The sequence below is a fragment of the Lineus longissimus genome, chromosome 13 (genome assembly GCF_910592395.1).
Source record: "Lineus longissimus chromosome 13, tnLinLong1.2, whole genome shotgun sequence".
In the NCBI taxonomy this organism is placed as follows: Eukaryota; Metazoa; Nemertea; class Pilidiophora; order Heteronemertea; family Lineidae; genus Lineus; species Lineus longissimus.
In genome coordinates this window covers 12,404,543-12,422,463 of record NC_088320.1, presented here as the reverse complement: position 1 = coordinate 12,422,463, position 17,921 = coordinate 12,404,543, and the positions used below count along the sequence as shown (strand labels likewise).

General features: G+C 39.0%; 2 protein-coding genes across 3 annotated transcripts; one reads left to right on the top strand and one right to left on the bottom strand.

The window, feature by feature from the left end:
* Positions 1-81: 81 nt before the first annotated feature.
* On the bottom strand, positions 82-2,620 carry LOC135497819 (uncharacterized). Its single transcript, XM_064787759.1, has 4 exons — positions 2,547-2,620; positions 1,630-1,693; positions 1,264-1,329; positions 82-868 (listed from the first exon to the last, which is right to left on the bottom strand). The coding sequence occupies exons 1-4, from the start codon at positions 2,597-2,599 to the stop codon at positions 743-745; spliced, it is 309 nt and encodes a 102-aa protein (XP_064643829.1). The 5' UTR covers positions 2,600-2,620; the 3' UTR covers positions 82-742.
* A 327-nt stretch (positions 2,621-2,947) lies between these two features.
* On the top strand, positions 2,948-17,752 carry LOC135497581 (uncharacterized). Of its 2 annotated transcripts, XM_064787338.1 has the most exons (8): positions 2,948-3,417; positions 3,829-3,989; positions 4,463-4,559; positions 5,839-7,192; positions 8,912-9,086; positions 9,260-9,352; positions 10,359-10,554; positions 10,825-17,752. In XM_064787338.1, exons 3-8 carry the CDS (start codon positions 4,523-4,525, stop codon positions 11,553-11,555), a joined length of 2,586 nt encoding a protein of 861 aa, XP_064643408.1. In that variant the 5' UTR covers positions 2,948-3,417; positions 3,829-3,989; positions 4,463-4,522; the 3' UTR covers positions 11,556-17,752. The 2 variants fall into 2 exon arrangements, with proteins under 2 accessions (XP_064643408.1, XP_064643409.1); XM_064787339.1 differs by lacking the exon at positions 3,829-3,989.
* Positions 17,753-17,921: the final 169 nt, after the last annotated feature.

Here is a 17,921-nt window from a genome sequence, read left to right as displayed (position 1 = left end):
ACAATTGATTTTTTAAGCCTTTTAGCAGTTAAATTGTCAATGTTTGACCGCGACGCATCAAAGAACGCGTCAAGTAGTGAAACTGAAATTCGGATATGATATACGGGTTAGTCTTGCGAGTAACTGGTGCGATGGAAATTGGTGATTGACCACGGAAATTTTTTTATAATCGACAAATTAGACAGACTTTGATATTTCCACTGTTTTCAGCCAACTGGCAGAAAAAACTCAAAACACGCCCCCTATTACCCAATTAGCAAAATTCGAAATTAATTTTTTCATCAAATAATTTCTTTATATCTGTAGACTTGCCACAGCAAATATTTTTTCAATACCTCTCCAAATATGTACTTGAGAGTAAAAAACATGCACTCGTCTAATTGATAGGCCTCGACCCTCCAACCTATGAATATTCATTAGTGGTCTTGTCTCGTCAACAGGCATTTGGTCTTAGTATTTGGGTAAGTACAGAATCAAGGCAGCTCAGAGAGCAATGATTGAACGATGCTGTGGACAAGTCCAAGGATACTGCATCAGTCACGACCAACTTCTCATCAGAAAGCGTCACCACCAGCATATTCAATGTTTAGTTCCAACCTGTACCAGTCCAATGCACGCCTGTCATGGTCAGCAGTGGTCAGCTTAGCGCGATATGGAACATTCTTCCGAAACTCAAGCGAGGGAAGTCTGCTCATTAGCCTATCTCGCGCACTGCTCCTTCTTGTCAAACATCGTAGTGAAATCATGGTACAGTGGGGCGTCCTCGAGGATTGCAGCTGGTCGGACAGACGTGAGGTGGAATGTGGGCGGCTGCACTTCTTCTTTGATGTGCGATGGCAGATAGCACAGCTGTTGCGTTGCATGACAGCTGAAAGTGAATGTGATATCATAGAACTGAGGCGTTTGCAATGAGACTATAGGTGAAGTAGAAGCAAGGAGTGAAATGGGCCATCTTCCAGTGACTAATATACAGAGTAAGGGCACTGGCTGTTGTTAGATTCAGCATTGAATGTATTCCTCGTACAAGCGTGAATAGTGTGGACATACAGTGAGAGGTGAGAGACCCCTTCTTGTAACTTTATCTTGGATATTATATTAGTATTGAACTTCTAGCCATGGAATATGAAGAAATTGAAGTTGTAGGCATGGAATATGAAAAGTTATTCAACGGTGAAAGACATTATTCCATGAGGCTTTGCCGTGATCGCAAAGGACGCGACGTGATTGGTTCACATGCTAATGAGGTATGATAATGATAATTACCTCTATAATGCTACTTGGATAGCGACTGTGTCGTTGACTGGAACAGTGGTCAATGTCAATGTGTGCCTGTAATGTCAATGAAGTATGATGAGGTGATGACGATAGTGCAATTATTAAATATTGGCAAGAGATCATACTGCAACAAAGGTCTTGTTTTTGACAGATGACTGTGCGACATTCCCATTGGGTCTTGTTAGAGTCAGCGCTGCATGTATTCCTTGTACAAGCTTGAATAGTTGTGACGGACTTTGAGGGGTGAGAGACCCCTATCGGCTACTTCGTCTAACTTTATCTTGCCTACCTAGCTGCTAGCAATAGTGCCCCTTTATCAAGACTGAAACCCACTGTGCGGGGCTAAGAAATTACCTTTATAATCCTAGTTGGATAACCACTGTGTAGATGATTTGAAGAGTGCTCTGTGGATGTGTGCCTGTAATGTCAATGAAAGTATGATGAGGTGATGACGATAGTGGAATGACGAAATATTGGAAAGAGATCTATTCCTAGAAGAACATATGTTCTGTTTTGACTAGGTGGCGCATTTTAGAATCAGCAGTGAGCACTGTGTGTAACATGGTGGAGGCAGCGGAGATAATAACTGTGTCGAAAGTATTGTTATAGGGCCTTCCCTAGGCCCATGGGGTTAAATTTACAATCCACGATTGAAAAGACGTAGTTTGATCGCATTCAACTATAAATCCATTGAACAGTTGTGTTCCTTTAGTCAACCGATGACCTTTTGTTGGGCCATGATCGGGGATTGTAAACTGTAAATGTATTATGGACTGGGGGACGGGGGGAAACACAAGTGAAACTGAAATAGACCAAAACAAGTGATTTTGGGGCTTTGGTTTAGACGCATGCCCCATGCGCCATGCGGGATTATACGGTTCATGTGAACTTGTTGACATCCACATGATCTGGTGCTGTTATTGGTCATGGACATGGTACATGGTAGGCCTAATCATCATGCCTATATGTTTCAGGAAAAGCTCGGAGTAAAATGAACTGCCGATGAATAATGATGTTGTTCATGTTTGTTTACCATGTTTACTAGTACATAGCCATAGGGTATGCACTGGCCAGTGCACTTTCTGCACGTCGTCATGGTCATGTACGTGATACCTTGCATATTTTGTTTTTTGAATGCGCATGCTTTTTGGGCAAAATCACTTGTACCAACACTAATGAATAATGTCTTCTTATCCCTATGACTCCATACACAGTGAGGGCATTGTCCCATTCCCATCAAATGGTAACTTATTGTACCAGCAGATACCTACCGTTGCACGCCTGTCATAATCAGTAGTGATGAGCTTAGCGCGATATGGAACATTCTTCAGAAACTCAAGCGAGGGAAGTCTGCTCATTAGCATATCTCGCGCACTGCTCCTTCTTGTCAAACATCGTAGTGAAATCGTAATGGAAAACGTCTGGCTTTGCGCCAGACGTTGAGACTAATAAGTGAAGAACTAATAGGTAAAGAACTTCTACTTGCGCGAGACTGCTCTGATAAAATTATCATTGCCGAGACTACGGTGACGTACACATATATTTTTTACAATCAAAAATGCCCTCAAAAGACGACATGGAATGATTATTTTATTGATATTTCCTACTATATACCTTCCAATTATCACTTTATACAAATAGATCGGCGTTAGGTCGCATGCTTTTCTTTCCTGGTGACACTATAAAGCAAAATAGTTGCAACCCCGTAAATGCGCTATAAGTCCAATAATAAGTGACGGTGACCCGTTATAAATGTTTCGCCAGCTTCGCTTTTTTGCCGCTACGCGGCGCGTTGGGCCCTTGCGTCAAGCATTCGAATATAACATTATGGCCTTCTGCACAGTACATGATTTATCTTCATGAATTCAACAGACGACTACATATTCGCCATCCAATGATCATCTCTGCTTTGTGATTATCGCTTTATGTGTGAATCTCTTGATTGCATTCTGTATGCCACATAGTTCTTTTACATCATTCAATTTCAGAACGAACAAGACACGGACGAAAACAATCACTCACCAAATGAAAGCTCCCAAGATAGTAGCTCCCAGGAGAATGAGACATGTGAAAACACAGAAGAAGTTAGATCCAAACCCTATTCAGAGTCTGGTGAATTAGAGAAGAGAAACGAACAAGAAGGTTAGTCTAGAAATGCATTTCAAGATAAATACGGTGTGGAACGCAGGGCGCCAAAAGGCTTTTGTTATGTTATCTGTTACACAATCTCAATGAGAGTAGGTGTAATGGGCTAAACATCTACAGTAACGTGATGCTGTATGTGGCATACCTATCATAATCTATTGAGTGCTGACAAATTGCTAAACTCCACTGTTTTCAACATGTTAGTGCCTGGACCTGGTGATTTGTTTCCCTTGATGTTATTTGTTCTGGGTACCATTTAGATACACTCATGACAATAATAATCCAACCAGATTTATTAAATCGAACAATTTTACACATAAACCACCTTCTAATTTTGGTCTAATTTCACAATGGATGCAATAAAATTGATGTCAGCATTTCTCAAGCAACCGCTGTTTTTGTTGACAGGATTAGACAATCAAGACATATTTCGGTGTGGAGATTGTAAGCTGAGTTTCTTCAAAATAGACGACTTCCTTCAACATAAGAAGTCAGAGCTTCAGTGTAAAAAGCAAAATAGTGTCGAAAGGAGGAATGGGCCGGAGCCACCAGCAAATGAGAAAGAGAAGGTAAGAGCACTATTTAGCGTATGTTTCTGTGGCAATTTTGCCTCTGGTAGGTGCCAGATACTCCATTATACATGTCATAAATGAGGCATTTAGTGTCCGAGACGACAGCGTAATCATGTACATTGTTAGGTGATTTCTCACTGATGCAGTTGATGGATGGAACGATATGAGACCAGAGGTACTTTACACACGGGATTAAGAAAACAATTTCTGTTCATGCCTATGACTTCTGAGTGATAGAGTGGGCAAAAGAGTAGTGTCCATGTGAAAATTCTATTTCATGGTAACATGTTTGAAATCATTGTTTTTCGATTTAATGCATCCAATTCTTGGATATCAATACTGTGACAAATTCAGCTTGAACATGTCAGTCATGTCCAACTTTTGCCCATGTTTAACATTGATCCAACACATGTTCAAATTATAAAACTTGTAATATTCGAAGGTGTTTAGTTCAGTTTTCTTGCTTTTAGGCCTCAACGAGTGAAACAGCTTGTAGCAGTGCATCAGCAGGAAAGAAGAAAACAACGAAGATGAAGACCAAATCAACAGAGTCGAAATACCCATCAGGTAAGAAGCCATTTATGGGCAATATCTTAGTGTGTAGGGAGCAAATTGGGGAATGCAATCCATTTAACCCTTTTGGCCCTATGAGGTGATCAGTTTGACTGTTTTGCTGAGAAGCTTCCGAGGATGCAAAACTACTGCTATAGATTACAACAGATAAAGCAATAGATATTTTTGCCCCATAATGACAAATTTTCTTCTGTCAAATATTTCTCCATTGCAACTGACTTATCCGTTTGTATCTTGACTACCTGATATATTTACCATGCACCCTTGAATGAGTGTTTTACGGTAGTGTTTCAACATATCAAGTCAATAAAGTGGACAATTGCGTGTCCACCTAATATGTTTGAGGTCGCTGGTGTACCTAATATGATTGAGATGGAAATGTATTCATGAGAAAATATTGGTGATATCCCAAAGCCATCCATCCCCCTCCCCTCCCACCGGCGATCCGCCATGTGCCTTGTGGAGTTATCAAGATATCTTATGACCGTCTGGTATGCTCAAGGGGGGGGGGGGCATGTATCTGGTTGACCACATAATCTGCCCACTGTCCACTTAAAAATGTCATGCAAAACTTTCACTATTCCGACAGGAATTTGGCAGCATATGTGAACTTGGAGGGATTTAGCATGATGCTCTTTGTAATTTCTGTTATTGATGAGTGATAGGGTCAGGCTGAATTATGTCGAGCAATGTTTTGAAATCCAAGTTGACATTTACCATTTTGGCATCACTGATATAATAACTAATCAATGGCATCGCTGATACCATAACTGATTGAGGAACGGTATACAATGTATCATTGCTATTAATGCTAGTGCTGATAACCGGCTAGTGACTGCAATGAAACTGGAGGTATTGGTTGTCACACCAAAACCGTGAGGGTGGCGCTAAGTTGTAGACCGAGGCGGTGCCAGGTTTTGGCCAATAATTGCTCCACCGAGTGGTTTAGGTGAGACAATCAATGCTGACCGTGAGGTATCGACTTCAATTCTTAATCTCAAATCAAATAAGGAATAAAGTGGTTTTGAATGCTTTTGAAATGGTACAAATTCTACATTTTGCACCAACCAAAGCGGTTATGGTTCATTGGCACATAGTGCATTAACACTGTGATGTGTAGTTCATTCTAAACCAAGTTGATTTTATAATATGACATTTAATTTCCGTTTCATTTTTCAGACACGACAAAATTTAACTCAAAATTGCTCTATTCTTTCATGTTATGATGATTTTTTCTCAGTCGCGCTATCAGTGAACATGTTTTTTTCTCTAGTTACAGTACCTGTGTACCAGAGAAAGAGTGATGGTGCAAGAACCTACGATCGACGCCACTCGTGTTATTTCTGTGGGGCCTTAGACAGTAAAGTGTCCCGCCATTGGGGAAAGGCTCACAAAGACGAAATGGAGGTGGCCAAAATTCAGGCAATTTCGGACAAAGCCCATAAGGATAAAGAAAAAGAACGTTTGCGGCACATGGGAGACTTTAGCCATAATATCAAGGTTCTCCAGAAAGGAGAAGGTAGTCTCATTGTGTCCCGCCGACCATCTGTAGCCAGAAACGCAGAGGAGTACTTGCCATGCATTTATTGTTTGGCATTCTTGCATCAAGATGAGTGTTGGAGGCATGTAAAAACCTGCATATTTAATGATCGAGGGAAAAATAGCGATGCATCAGCTGAAGATAACGACTGTTTGCTTGAAAGTGAAGCTGAGGAGGAAAATCATACGGATAAAACAACTTCAGAAACGAACAGAAGCCATTCCATGAAGGTTCAGTGCCGGATTTTCCTGGAAGGTGCTACACGGGCTAATGAGCCACTTTTCAGCCAGGATATTGTAACCTTGAGGGAGGCGGTAATCAGTAGGATGCGCCATGGTCCTATAAAGTCAGCTGTCGAGAAAGATTTCATGATATTGAAATTTGGGTCGATACTTCTCAACAGATTAGGAAGAAACAAACATTATATCATATCCCAAAGAATGCGACAACTAGCACGCTTCTTGATTGCATTTCGTGATAGTGTAAAGAAAAACATTTCACTGACTGAAATAATTGATGGATGTTATTTTGATGATGCAGTCAATGTAACAAAAGAACTGTGTAGTGTAAGTGAGGATACCACAATGAGTGGGGTCCCTTTACTTGGAACCCCTTCACTCGGTCTACATCTCGGACACTCTCTTAAACGGTGTGGCCTTATAAAAAGAGGCATGGGTCTCAGAAAAAAAGATCGGGACATAGATGAGCAATCACGAACATTCCTAAAACTATTCAATGCAGAATGGACCCAGTCTATTTCAACCCAGGCTTTGCAAAGCTTAAAGGAGCGCCGGTATAATGCAACAGAAATACTTCCATTAACTAGCGACTTGTTGTCGTTTAAGAACTATCTGCAACAGCAGTTGGCGACCAGTGTGCAGGACCTTCAAGACCATCAATCATCCTGTTCATGGAGAAGGTTGTCAGAAGTGTTGTTCTGCCTCGTTACATTATTCAATAAGCGCAGGGGAGGAGAAGTGGCCAAGATGAATTTGTCTTGCTTCGTAGATAGACCGAAGTGGAATGCACTGGCCAACGAAGAGATTGTCAACTCTCTATCACCTCTCGAGGTACAGCTGATGAAGAGGTAAGTACATTTACGATACTTGAGCTATTTATCTTTGAACCAAAGACTTTGTTATCTTTAGCCGCGTTGCATGCCAACGAAAAAAGCGTACCTTGGCTGTGAAACGCTCCCGAAAATCGCTTATGTTGGTATAGGCCCTTATAGGTTGATGCCTTACGACCTCTTTATCAAGAATAAAAAATAACCCATATTAACCCGGAAACTCCAACAGACCGATTATCTCCAGCAATACTGGCAATTAAAGCTGAGAATATCTCTAGGTTGTAGAAACCCAAATCAAGGCCCTCGTACCTCCTACCCTCCTATTTGAGAGATACCACTGACTTTCTCAATCACGTACAAGAGGACGTGGAAAACCCCTTACTATACCTAGGAAATTTTGTCTCAGCGCTTTAGATGTTACTTCTCTTTACACCAATAATCATCACACCGAATGGATTTTGGCTGCAAAGGGAGCCCTAGACGGTATATACATCTAACCTGTCCCGACAGAAACCCTGACAAAAAATGATGCAGTATCCTCAAATGCAACTGCACTTTTGATGACAAAACTTCCTTCACAGCACACACATGGACACATGCATGGCCCCTAATTTCTGCAACCTATTCATGGGCAGGCTAGACATGCTAGAACACAACTTTTGGAAACCCAAGAGTTCCAACCAATTCTATGGAAACGGTTCATTGACAATATTTTCATGATTTCGACCCATAGCAGGGAATCCCTAGACAAGGCCATAAAGGCTCTCAATCAATTTCACCCAACCATAAATTTCACAGCGGATATATCTGAAAGTACAGCTAACTTTCTAGATGTCTAAAAAAATCAAAACTGATTTGAATGTCAACCACAGCAACCCCAGCGATAGACATTCGTATTTACATTCTAAATCTTGTCACCATGCATGAAAATCAAACATCGAAGTCGGCTACCCCTGAGCCGAGCCGAGCCTCTCTTTTCTTCTGATACAAATGACTACTGACGGAAATGCTACGACACTTCAAATACCTTGCTACATGTCCAAATATGGACACAGCAATTGAAAAATGCTGGGATTTGGCCGAGAATATTTACTAAAAGTAAGGGTGATTGAAAAAAGGGACATTTTTCCATTCATCACCACTCCATAATCCATCGAACCCACCATACTCCAGACCATAAACTGACCATACACTATAGACCATATACAGACATTAGCCTACGCTTAATGAATCCCCACATCCTGAGATACAGGATTTTTATTCTCCTACATTGAAATATTGAAAGGCTGAATATTGAAAGAAATATTGAGAATATATTTCAAACCACTGATTACATCAAGATATAGAATCCAAGACAACATGTGGTTATCGGAGGTGTAGAAATCTACGTAAACGAAATTTATACAGATTGTTGTTGTGAGGACTGTTGATTTCGATTCTTTTAATATCAGAATTTTGGCAACTGCTTTTTCAAATCATGGAGAGGAAAACCGTGATCTTGCGCTCGCTATATGCAGTAACAAGTTGTATGCGGTGAGAAAAATTCACCAAAACAATCATGTTTTAAAGTTTCACATCGCTTGGGAAAGATTATCAACCCTTTTGCCGACCTCAACTGTTTACACACCAGCAGGCCTAGGGCCGGCCTGCTCGAATTTTTTGGCATGGCAGTTGCATTTCAGCCGAAATTAAAATTCGAAATTGAGCTTAATTTTTTCATCACATTTTTATTTATAGTCTGGACATGGTACAGCTTCCTGGGAAACGGAACAGAAGGGTCCCACTCCTACTTAAACTAGAGTGGGTAACAGCAATGGACCTGCTTGTTCGAAACAGGGAGACCTGCAACGTCGTCAACAATGTATATTTTTTCGGACAGCCATGCAAGACAAATCATCTTGCACCATGGAAGGTAGGTATCTGGCATCTGACAAATCTGAAATTTCAAACAAGTCTTAATTTCATGAGGAGGGATCAATAACTGAAAAGTTTTGATAAGTCAAGACATTATTGTCTCAAGTTTTGCCTTTTCAACAAATTCCCTGAAATGAGCTATATTTTGAAGTAGCATCTCCTATATTTCAGGTTCTCAACCAAACTGCTGTCGCTGCAGGTTGTCTAAGACCAGAGCTGATATCCACAACACGATTACGAAAATACACTGCGACAGTAACCCAGGTATGTTTTACAACCCTCAATTAAAGATGTTTCTTCTATAAACTGAATTGAACGTTTTAGCAGTAATTTTCAATTTTTTTTATACGATTTTCTACAATCCGCTTGGGTTTATCTTTTACGATTTTCTACAATCAGCTTGGGTTTATCTTTTTGTAAAGGATATTGTGCACGTTATTACAATGCACTGTGCAGTCTAACAACTTTCATCTATGATTACAATCAACGCATAAAACGGACACAGTAACTATACCAAAGTTACATCTCCGTCAAAACTCTGGATTGGAATATTAAGCAACTTGTTAATCCGCAGAGACAGTAGAGAATCGGGACTTGAGTCAAATAAGTTTCAGATTTCCTTATTGCAAATTGGCTACTTTTTTAATTGACAGCTTGGCATCGCCGGGAATGTCCCATCATTTGACCCCTTTTGGGCGGAGATTTCAAAAAGAATCGTCTTTGTTCAGAGATGAAAAGAACATGATTTTCCCCACACGTTAAAACCATGAACATTTCTAAATTGCCACAGAAACATGTTTCAGCAAATTCCAAATACAAAATTCCCCAGCAAAATCACAGAGGATAAGTCAGTGTTGTGGTTCCATCACAGCACCACTTTCCCGTTCTCCAAAACGATAAGCAAATATTACCAGCAGTAATCTAGACAATAAATATGGTTATTTATTCCTGCAAATATAATATTGTGTCCTGCTTAGGAACAAATAGGCGCTTGTCTCATATGGACAAAATGCTTCAGGAAATTGTTTGTGTGGTCATCTGATTTAAGCTGTCTGGGGGCTATAGTCATGGTACAAAAGAAGAATGATATTTTCATTATTTTGATAAATTGTTACGAAACTGACGAGTTTTATTATGTCCGACTCATTAAATCATTATAAAATTAACTCACTGTGTTGAACTCCCGAGTGCCAACGATGCCAGAGTTGAGCATACGTAAGAATTAATTGTAACTCTAGAAATTCATTATGTTTCATTACCTGATTTTCAGATCCTTGGTCTTACACCTGGTGAAGTCGAATGGCTTAGCAACCATATGGGTCACACAGTGGATATTCACAAGGAAGCCTACAGGTTGCACGAATCAACTATAGAAATGGCTAAAGTGTCCAAACTGTTACTTGCCATTGACCAGGGAGTGGTTGGAAACTTCAGCGGAAAGTCATTGGACGAAATTGATATAGACAGTAAGTCTGACTTTCTTTAAACTTTAGTGCCATGCCAGAACAAGAGTGGAAAATGATTCCTCTCCTTGTAGAGTACTTTGTGGATTATGTGTTATGAGGACGATGAACTTGAGTCTGGGCAAATATGAAATGGCAGGGCACTTGCACGGCTTCAGACTTACATCATTATGCTTTCTGTGATCAATGTCAAGGTGATATGGGATCAAATTTGGAATGTTGATACATTTGTTTCTTTAACGTTTTAACATTTACGAAATAAACTTGTTTCAGATATTCCAAGGACTGCTTTTGATGAAGAAGATGATGTTGATTGGGATGAGGATGATGGTGAATGCAGTGAACATGCCAGTGATTCCAATGGTATGGTTAAGAAGACAAAGAACAAACGACGAAAGCGAAAGAACAGTGACGGTGAAGAGGGTGTTGATGGTCCACATGCTGATGATTCAGTGGCTAAAGGAAGACCAAAAAAGCGGAAGTTGAAAAAGAAGTTGACAGGAATACAAGGAAAACCGAGAAAATCCAATAAATTGCCGCCTGATGATTCACCCGACCGTTCTCCGGATTCTCTTCCAAGACGAACAGCTCGAAAGGGAAAAAAGATTAGAAATATAGAACCGAACTCTGATGAACATAATGATTCAACCATGGATTCAAATTATAAAGCAAGCAGTAGCAGCTCATCATCTGAATGTGATTCAGGAAATGATAGTATGGAGATGCCTAGAAAAAAAGGTAAAGCAACTGTCAGAGGAAAGACGCAGAGGGTAAGATGGACAAAGGAAGAACTGACTGCATTAGAACTGGGATTCAAGAGACTCCTCTTGAATAAACGAATCCCTCGCCAGAATGATATTTCGAGGGTAGTTGGTAATTTTCCAGTCCTGCGCAGCAGAACTGATGCTCAGATAAAAAGTCGAGTTCAGCATATGATCAAATCGGATAGCAATGCACGAAACGCCTTGTTGAAAAAGTCAAAGGAAAAAATGGGAAATATCTAAATAATATGCAATGGTCAACCAACCAAATCACATTTTCAGATTGTCCTAAATCGGTGAAATTTTCCCCGAAGACCAGGCATTGCATTTCCTTGCTTGGAAAGGCCATCATAATTTCTTCTATTTGCTGTCCACCAAAATCATGTCTGCTCAGGTTTGTGATGATAAGTGTGGTGTTGGTATGTAAATTCACTCATTTTCTTGCCGCTTACTAGAGTTGCAAGTTATAGCATTTACATGTGATGGCAATCCATCCATATACCGTAACTTGTATTTTAGTTTCATGTTAATTTACTTGTCGCTAATACTAGAGTTGCAAGTTATAGCATTTACATGTGATGGCAATCCATCCATATACCGTAACTTGTATTTTAGTTTCATGTTAATTTACTTGTCGCTAATGCTAGAGTTGCAAGTTATAGCATTTACATGTGATGGCAATCCATCCATATACCGTAACTTGTATTTTAGTTTCATGTTAATTTTCTTGTCGCTAATACTAGAGTTGCAAGTCATAGCATTTGACATGTGATGGCAATCCATCCATATACCATAACTTGTATTTTAGTTTCATGTTAATTTTCTTGTCGCTAATGCTAGAGTTGCAAGTTATAGCATTTGACATGTGATGGCAATCCATCCATATACTGTAACTTGTATTTTATTTTCATGTTAATTTTCTTGTCGCTAATGCTAGAGTTGCAAGTTATAGCATTTGACATGTGATGGCAATCCATCCATATACCGTAACTTGTATTTTATTTTCATGTTAATTTTCTTGTCGCTAATGCTAGAGTTGCAAGTTATAGCATTTGACATGTGATGGCAATCCATCCATATACCGCAACTTGTATTTTATTTTCATGTTAATTTTCTTGTCGCTAATGCTAGAGTTGCAAGTTATAGCATTTGACATGTGATGGCAATCCATCCATATACCATAACTTGTATTTTAGTTTCATGTTGATTTTCTTGTCGCTAATGCTAGAGTTGCAAGTTATAGCATTTGACATGTGATGGCAATCCATCCATATACCGCAACTTGTATTTTATTTTCATGTTAATTTTCTTGTCGCTAATGCTAGAGTTGCAAGTTATAGCATTTGACATGTGATGGCAATCCATCCATATACCGTAACTTGTATTTTAGTTGCATTGGCAATCAATCCAAATCACTTGTTATTAGATTAGTCTTTTTGAGAAAGGTGATATGCTAGTGCTTCGAGGCATTCGATGTAAATAGTCATTTGTAATTTGCATTTTTTTTCAAATACCCTCAGACTTGATTTATGGTGAACCAACTAATATGTTCAAAAAGATTCCGCTAAACTCAGAAAGTAAGGTTCATCAAATGTATATTAAAGTTACTGGTAATGTTGAGGGGAAGGGGGGGGGGGCTGGGTGTTGTTTTGAAAGATATGCATAGATTTAAAGGTTTTCCTTGTGGTGTCTTTTTAGCAACTACCGTGATTGTTAACCCGGCAGGGCAATTGTTCTGTTTCTGGCAAGTGTAATCCTTTTTTTTTTCAACATATTTTCTTGTTGGGAAAGTGATGACCTCATAGAAATGCTGTGGTCCCCTTTGCCAGAAATGTATACAAATTGAATGTACTGGTAAATTCTGTCATTGCAATATGTGTACTTCGGACATATTGTTTTGGTGGTTGATGTTGCAGGAATTTTTGGGTCAGCCGAGTGAAGGACAGCAAGTCAGCAATTTTGTTTATGAGGACATCAATACTGCGGTAGCAAAAATTGTGGGGGGGGGATTTTCAGGGTTCAATACCCATAATTCATCGTAATGGACAAATGGCACCCTATCTCTTAATGATACACACTCAAGGGCAAGTTGCCGACAATTTTGTGCAAATATTTCAGCCTATGTTACAGCTACAACAACCTGGGTTCAGGGTTACAAATTCATGGACCGGAACTTTCTGAATATCCCATTGTATGCATTTAATGTCACAAGAGATTGCTCTTTTGATGAATACAGTGGATGATTGTACTTACCATCGATTTAATTATGTTATTTTGTGCAAAAAAACTTGGATCAGTTTACTTTCATCTTCAGTAGCCCAATTAACAACTTGCAAAACAGGGCTCGTTGACTTGTCTGACTGATGTTATTCTTTACGTACCGTGAATTGCACTTGTCATTGTGATCACAAGCATATTTCCTGGCTCTGGGGGCGGGAATGTGGGATCATTTAGAATTTTAAAGAGAAAAACAAAAAGGTTCCAGACAAATGGGAGATATGCTTGTGTTCAGCTTTGGTGACAATGGTGATGTTACCATTGAGCCCCCCATCATAGCTCACAAGATTTTAGTGACTACTGATAATGCAGTTCGAATGTTAACAAATAGAAAATGTTCTTATTTCAACTTCGAACAGTTTGATAAAAAGGCATTTCAGTGTCTAATATCATGCCTGAATGTAGGCGCAAAAGTTCCGCTTTATGATAATTTACTATATCTCACTGTAGAGATCATATGTTATCTTCAGTTAGAAGAGTCGATAGTTAGTGACTTGATACCTATAATTCCAAATGGACAAATGGCACCCTATCTCAAAGTGATGCATACTCTCCTTTGCGCTAACTATTGTGACACAGTCGAAAATATTTTCAGAAAGTGCAGGTTGCCTACTTTTTTGTGCAAATGTGTAAGTCCAAGTTACCGCAAATTTAAACAAAATTACAGAAACGCCTAAAGGCACCATGAATGGTTTGTCACCAAATGCCAGATTCGGTGCAGGTGCAAAACATGCTCCCAATATCAATCGGAGAGATTGCGTCAGATGTTTAAAAACGACGAGAATGCGTATTCTAATCCGTATTATGGCCCTTTTGAAAGATCACCATTGCAAAATCTTCCAATCTAAATTCTATGTGCAAGACACTGTAAAACAAGTCCCAGTTATTTTTGGCAAATAACTTAGCAGACACTTCAAAAACAAGTGATTTTTTGATGGGCCCCAGTCTAAAAAATTAACTGCTCTCATGGTATGCATTTGACTCGAGGTTGAATTTTTGAATTTTTGAATTTTTGTTGAGGAGACAATAATTTTGTATCGATTTGATAATGTTTTTTTGGTACAAAGGGGTGGGGTTAAAAATTTTCTTTCACGTCTTGAAATAGGTTGCCAGGCTACTCAAGATGCAGCAAGATGATATAATTAATCATATGCGTGCACTATATCACACGTTGTACTATTTTTTGTATGTTTTTATGTTTTTTCTTGAGATATTTCTTATTCATTTTCAAAAGTAAATTACCCTGCAGTTTTACGAGCCTTGCCTTGAAAAGGAGTTGCCTAGTGAGCTAACCGAAATTATCCGTACACGTGTCATGTTACTTTACAATACCTCATTGACTTCTTCTTCTTCGTGCTTACCCGGAGAGGAAATAATGACGCAAAAGAAACAGACAAAAGATTAGTTCATTTTGAGATGCGCAAGGCCCGCAAAAAGATTCCGCTAAACTCAGAAAGTAAGGTTCATCAAATGTATATTAAAGTTACTGGTAATGTTGAGGGGAAGGGGGGGGGGGGGTGGGTGTTGTTTTGAAAGATATGCATAGATTTAAAGGTTTTCCTTGTGGTGTCTTTTTAGCAACTACCGTGATTGTTAACCCGGCAGGGCAATTGTTCTGTTTCTGGCAAGTGTAATCCTTTTTTTTTTCAACATATCTTCTTGTTGGGAAAGTGATGACCTCATAGAAATGCTGTGGTCCCCTTTGCCAGAAATGTATACAAATTGAATGTACTGGTAAATTCTGTCATTGCAATATGTGTACTTCGGACATATTGTTTTGGTGGTTGATGTTGCAGGAATTTTTGGGTCAGCCGAGTGAAGGACAGCAAGTCAGCAATTTTGTTTATGAGGACATCAATACTGCGGTAGCAAAAATTGTGGGGGGGGGGATTTTCAGGGTTCAATACCCATAATTCATCGTAATGGACAAATGGCACCCTATCTCTTAATGATACACACTCAAGGGCAAGTTGCCGACAATTTTGTGCAAATATTTCAGCCTATGTTACAGCGACAACAACCTGGGTTCAGGGTTACAAATTCATGGACCGGAACTTTCTGAATATCCCATTGTATGCATTTAATGTCACAAGAGATTGCTCTTTTGATGAATACAGTGGATGATTGTACTTACCATCGATTTAATTATGTTATTTTGTGCAAAAAAACTTGGATCAGTTTACTTTCATCTTCAGTAGCCCAATTAACAACTTGCAAAACAGGGCTCGTTGACTTGTCTGACTGATGTTATTCTTTACGTACCGTGAATTGCACTTGTCATTGTGATCACAAGCATATTTCCTGGCTCTGGGGGCGGGAATGTGGGATCATTTAGAATTTTAAAGAGAAAAACAAAAAGGTTCCAGACAAATGGGAGATATGCTTGTGTTCAGCTTTGGTGACAATGGTGATGTTACCATTGAGCCCCCCATCATAGCTCACAAGATTTTAGTGACTACTGATAATGCAGTTCGAATGTTAACAAATAGAAAATGTTCTTATTTCAACTTCGAACAGTTTGATAAAAAGGCATTTCAGTGTCTAATATCATGCCTGAATGTAGGCGCAAAAGTTCCGCTTTATGATAATTTACTATATCTCACTGTAGAGATCATATGTTATCTTCAGTTAGAAGAGTCGATAGTTAGTGACTTGATACCTATAATTCCAAATGGACAAATGGCACCCTATCTCAAAGTGATGCATACTCTCCTTTGCGCTAACTATTGTGACACAGTCGAAAATATTTTCAGAAAGTGCAGGTTGCCTACTTTTTTGTGCAAATGTGTAAGTCTAAGTTACCGCAAATTTAAACAAAATTACAGAAACGCCAAAAGGCACCATGAATGGTTTGTCACCAAATGCCAGATTCGGTGCAGGTGCAAAACATGCTCCCAATATCAATCGGAGAGATTGCGTCAGATGTTTAAAAACGACGAGAATGCGTATTCTAATCCGTATTATGGCCCTTTTGAAAGATCACCATTGCAAAATCTTCCAATCTAAATTCTATGTGCAAGACACTGTAAAACAAGTCCCAGTTATTTTTGGCAAATAACTTAGCAGACACTTCAAAAACAAGTGATTTTTTGATGGGCCCCAGTCTAAAAAATTAACTGCTCTCATGGTATGCATTTGACTCGAGGTTGAATTTTTGAATTTTTGAATTTTTGTTGAGGAGACAATAATTTTGTATCGATTTGATAATGTTTTTTTGGTACAAAGGGGTGGGGTTAAAAATTTTCTTTCACGTCTTGAAATAGGTTGCCAGGCTACTCAAGATGCAGCAAGATGATATAATTAATCATATGCGTGCACTATATCACACGTTGTACTATTTTTTGTATGTTTTCATGTTTTTTCTTGAGATATTTCTTATTCATTTTCAAAAGTAAATTACCCTGCAGTTTTACGAGCCTTGCCTTGAAAAGGAGTTGCCTAGTGAGCTAACCGAAATTATCCGTACACTTGTCATGTTACTTTACAATACCTCATTGACTTCTTCTTCTTCTGAGTTCGAAAATTCAGACACATGCAAAACAGTCACTCCGTTTTCAGTAACAAGGTCGGCTATCCACTACATTTTCAATGCGAACTGTGCCAATTTGATTACGCTTATAATCACGGTCTTTATTAAGGTATCGGTTTGCCCAGGAAAACTACGTGCTTAGCCGGAGAGGAAATAATGACGCAAAAGAAACAGACAAAAGATTAGTTCATTTTGAGATGCGCAAGGCCCGCATTTTGTTACAAAGGTAAACCAATACCTCTACCCACGGTGATAATGCCTTTGCCAAAACCAACACGGATTACAACAGATATTTTTAGTTTGTAAAATATTTGTAAATGTAATAAATGTAAAAATGTAATAAATGTAATAAATGTACCAATTTTTAATATTTTGTACGACTCCATTATAAGACTTTTGGCCAGGCATGGCTTCACTTCCTACGCAATTTTTACATCAGTCTTAACTCAAACTGTCCGCTCATCACTCATTATGTAAAAGTTGCATTCGCGAAATCAGCAAAATGTCTAAATTACATGGTCCGTTATCATACTGCCTTTTGTCTTCGTAGGACAGAATTGGGAACCGATTGATTGGCGAAAATGCCACAATCTTTGTTGGAAATGAATAAAAATTACCATAGTGAAATATACAATCGTTGTTTCTTGTTTTATGTTGCTTATTTGAAACGGGAATGTGTTGCACAGGAATTTGTAAGTGTCCCCCTAAAAACCTAGAGGTAACGTTGATGACTCTCGAGTATGTTTGTATGATTGTAAGATTGTAAGATTGTATGAAAGAATTAAGTTATGAGGTAAAATATA